The following is a 4,284-nucleotide window of genomic DNA, read 5'->3' as shown; positions in this document are numbered from 1 at the left end:
GGCCAGGAAGAGCAGCCCCCCCAATCCCCTCCCAGCCAGGCCCTGCAAGGGGGGGTCTATAATATGGGGGACCCCAAATTACTCCTGCTCTTCCCTGTTGCCCCAGTAGCCCTAGGATGGACCCCACCCTGGGCCCAGGCCTCCCCCCTCATCCCCCCACCCCACACCATGACAGGCTGCTCCCCGGTCTGGTGGGGAGATTCACACAGCAGCTGCGTCTCAGACACAGTGAGAGCACATGGCTCCCCCCCGATCAGCACTCTGTAGTTCAGGCGTGCGCCTGCCCCAGCCGCTGGGATCAGGTTCCTGCCCTGGGGAGGAAATGCAAATGAGCCCAGTGCCCCTCAGCCCTGACCTGAACCCCACCAGCCCACAGTACCCTTCACTCCAAACCCACAGCCCCCACTCACTCCCAACCTGCAGCCCACAGCTCATGGTGCCCCTCATTCCCAAACCCACAGCCCCACTCATCACCCCATCATGCCCCTCACTCTTGACCCATGGCATCCCTTCCACCCCCCCGAACCTTGAGGACGACGTGGGCACCAGGCTGCACCTCGAGGACACCGCTGGGGCCAAACGGCTCTATGCTGGGGTCAGGGAAGTAGGTGAAGAGCGAGCGGTTGAGGCTCCGGGCAGCCTGGACATGGTCAAGCACGAAGCCAAACTCCTCGGGCTGCACCCCCCCTGGCGGCAGCCCCTGGCTCCCCACTGCCAACCCTGGCGCCTGGCACAGCATCACCGAGTCGTTCAGCACCTGGCAGCTCTGCCGGCCGGCGGGGGGGAGGGGGGGAGGGGCAGAGGTCAGCAGGGGCAGCTCAGAGAGGGAAAATGGGGGGCACCAGGGGCAGCAGCAGCTCTGGGGGTCGGGACAGGAGCAGGTGGGGGCAGTAGTGGGGTCAGAGATCAGCAAGGTATCATGGGTCAGTAGTCAGCTTTGGGGGATCAACTCTAAGAGGAGTCAAATATCAGCTTTGGGGACAGCAAGGTCAGCTCAGGGTCAGAGGCCAGCTCTAGGAAAGGCAGAGGTCAGCTTTAGGGGTCACCTTGAAGGGGGGAGATCAACGATCAGCTGCGGAGATGACAAGGGTGAGCTCAGGGTCAGAGGTTAGGTCTGGGGGTGGTAGGGATCAGCTCATGGCCAGAGTCCCGCTCAGGGATGGCAGAAGTCAGAGGTCAGCAGTGGATCAAGGGTCAGTGGTCAGCTCCAAGGGATCAACTCAAGGGGATCAGAGGGCTCAGGATCAAGGGGTCAGCTCTGGGGATGGCAGATGTCAGCTCTAAGAAGGCAGGGATCAGAGATCAGCTTTAGGGAGTCATCTCTAGGAGGGTCAAAGGTAAGCTGTGGGGCTGGCAGGAATCAGCTCCAGGTCAGAGATTGACTCTGGGAAAGGAAGGGGTCACCTGTGTGTCAGAGGTCAGCAGGGGATCAAGGATCAGCTCTAGAGATGGCAGGGGGCAAGGATTAGAGGGGATCAGCTTTAGCTCAGGGGTCAGAGCCCAGCTCTAGGGGGATTCACTGGGCCATGGGTTTTGTGGCTCCTGGGGGGGTGGAAGTCAGGGGCCCCTTCCAGCATCCCCCACAATGCCCTTCCCCCTACCCAGGCACTTACATTGAGGGTCTCAATGCCCCTGTACACAGCACGGATTCGGGGCTCCTGGATGCTGTCCAGGCGGGTGCCATGCACCACGAGCTGTGTGCTGCCACTGTGGAGGTGGGGGCAGTGTTAGGGGGGGTCTGTGGGAAGCTGGGAGTGCTGGAGGGGTCCAGGAGAGGGTGTCCTTACTTGGCAATGCTCCAGAGAGGGTCAACAGCAGTGATGGACGGGTCAGGCAGATAGCGGTAGCTCAGAGCTGCCGTGTGGTTGCGGGTGGCCCCCAGCGCTGCCCGATCCATGCGCATGCCCAGGGTGGCTGAGCCAGGCCCCAGCGCTGAGGGCGGTGTCAGACAAACCAGCTCCTTGGGGCCCCGCCTGCAGGGGGGAAAAGGGGATCACGAGACGGGGTTGGGAGTAAAGGGGCACTGCAGGGCTGGGGGTGGGGCAGGGAGCAAGGGGCACCATCGAGGCACGGTGGGGGCTGAGAGAAAGGGACACCCCAGGACAACGGGAGGTGCTGTAGGTCAGGAGCGAGGGGCACTGTGGGATTGGAGGGGGCTGGAGATTGGGAGTGAAAAGCACCATGGGGCCTGAGGAAGATGTGGGTCAGGAGCAAAGGCACTGCCCCCCCAACCCATACCTGATGAGAAGGCAGGGTGCCCCCCGCAGGGCAACAGAGATGTTGCTGCCAGCATCCAGGTGGGTGCCAGTGACTGTCAGGCGGGTTCCCCCTGACACTGGCCCCACTGTGGGTCTCAGGCTCAGCAATACTGGAGTCTGGGGGGCAGGGAAAGCATCAGCAGGAGGCAGGAGCCTCCCTACAGCTCCCAAGCCCCCCAGACCCTCCATGTGTCCTCCCCCCCGCCGAGGTTACCACAAAAGCGAAGGGGGTAGGGCCACGGGCGCGGAACTCGGCGCTGCAGTCACCCACGCAGACCTCCACTGGGCCAGGTGGGGGGTCAGGCACCAGCGACTCTTCCATCTCACACACCACCCTGGCGGGGCAGGAACAGGAGTCAGCACCCCACAAACTGCTGCATGGAGTAGCCCCTCACTCCTGACCTGCAGCCCCCTATAGCCCCACGGTGCTCCTCACTTCTGACACATAGCTCCTCTGCAGCCCTGTGGCACCCCTCACTCTGAGCCCGACAATGCCATTCATTCCCAATCCACAGCCCCCCTCATGGTGCCCCTGTCTTGCCCTGCAATGACCTCATGGTAACCCTAATGCCCAATCCAGAGCCCCCACACATTATAGCCCCACGGTGCCGCTTGATCTGGACCCACAGCCCCCGCACCTCTCAGCTGGAACGTAGAGCCCAGGCAGGGGGTTGCAGTAGACCCCGGCCACACGCACAGCGACCTCATATGGCTGCAGCCCCAGATTCTCCCCCCACAGTGTCACCCGCGTACCCCCTTCCTTGGGGCCCTGCAATGGCTCCACCTGGGGAAGGCAGGGGTTACAGGTGGTGGGGATCAGCCCCATTTTCTTCCCTGCCCCCCTGTGACCCTCCCCCACCATGCACAACCCCAAATGCCCCTGCTTGCATCTCCCAGGGGGCAAAGCCCAGGGACCAGGATTCTCAGGCTGGATTCCCTGTGCAGGGAATGGGGGTTGTGGGGTGGCAGCAGGGAAGCTGGGAGTCAATATCCAGGTTCTCTAGCAGAGAAGTGGAGTCTGGGAGGGTTAGAGAAGCGGGGAATAGCAAGCCCAGACACCTGGGTTCTTTGGGAGGGGAATGCAGACTACAGGTGAGAGCTGATGAGAACCCAAATGCCTGGTCTCCCTGGGCTGGAGGAGTGTCCCTGTTACCTGGGTGAGGCGGGGGTGGGCGCAGCGAGTACCCCGACGCCCTGCAGGCACCCACCCACTGCCACTACTGCTGATGCCAAGTCGTGGGTGGGGGCAGTGGAGCCGGAGGCCGCAGCGCCGCTCAGCCACACACCAGCCGCACTCGAGCTGTGGGTCGGAGCGGAGGCAGAGCCCGCAGGAGCCCCTCTGCGCCCTGCACTTGTACAGCACCGCTGCCAGCAGGGGTAGGGGCAGAGATCAGGCAACAGCAGCCCCTGACCTCCCACATCCGTGCCCACATGCCCCTGATTCACCCCCAGTCCAATACCTCCATGACCTGCAAGTCCTCCCCAACAGACCTGTGACCACCCCTCGTCTCTCTGAATCCCATCTTCTTGACCCACCCCAGCCCCCCCAATGCTCTCTCCATGTCCCTGACTCACTCCTGGTCCCCCCAAAATTCCACACGAGCCCCTAATCTCCCCCCAGTGCCTCTACCCCCCAAAATCCCTAGGACCATACAATCCCCCCAAAGTGACTGACCCCTCCAAGCCCCTACAAACCCAGCCCAGCTCCTCCATAACCCTTCCCCCCTGAAGGCCCCCAACTTACCTCAATGCCCCCAATTCCCCCCACATGCCCCTGAACTCCTCAGATTCCCCATGAGTTGGAACTGGGCCTAAGGCTGCATGGTGAGGGAGTCAAGACTCCCCTCCCCCCACAATACCCCAGCCATCCCCCAGTACCTTGGAAGTCAGGGGGCTGGTCAATGGCGAAGTTTCCATCCCAGACCACAGAGAATTCCAAGGGCATCTCAGCCACGGCGTCCCCCTCATACCAGTACTGGGGGGAAGGGAGGAGCCCCAGAAGTGGGGTGCAAAGGGTTAAAAGAGG

At 62.6% G+C, this 4,284-nt stretch overlaps 1 protein-coding gene across 1 annotated transcript in view; it reads right to left on the bottom strand.

Annotated features, from left to right (window-relative positions):
* The window catches only part of PLXNA3 (plexin A3), a 17,898-nt gene that overhangs the window by 7,374 nt on the left and 6,240 nt on the right, over positions 1–4,284 (bottom strand). Inside the window, exons 10-18 of the mRNA XM_025210816.1 lie at positions 4,137–4,233; positions 3,412–3,623; positions 2,897–3,042; positions 2,473–2,593; positions 2,239–2,375; positions 1,788–1,973; positions 1,614–1,707; positions 527–766; positions 168–311 (exon numbers count right to left, since the gene is read on the bottom strand). Of these exons, the coding sequence (XP_025066601.1) occupies positions 168–311; positions 527–766; positions 1,614–1,707; positions 1,788–1,973; positions 2,239–2,375; positions 2,473–2,593; positions 2,897–3,042; positions 3,412–3,623; positions 4,137–4,233 (1,377 nt within the window). The remainder of the gene's footprint in view (positions 1–167; positions 312–526; positions 767–1,613; positions 1,708–1,787; positions 1,974–2,238; positions 2,376–2,472; positions 2,594–2,896; positions 3,043–3,411; positions 3,624–4,136; positions 4,234–4,284) is intronic.

This window comes from Alligator sinensis, unplaced genomic scaffold, assembly GCF_000455745.1.
Source record: "Alligator sinensis unplaced genomic scaffold, ASM45574v1 scaffold1023_1, whole genome shotgun sequence".
NCBI lineage: Eukaryota > Metazoa > Chordata > Crocodylia > Alligatoridae > Alligator > Alligator sinensis.
The sequence above is the reverse complement of the archived record's forward strand: the minus strand, read 5'-3'. Positions and strand labels throughout refer to the sequence as shown.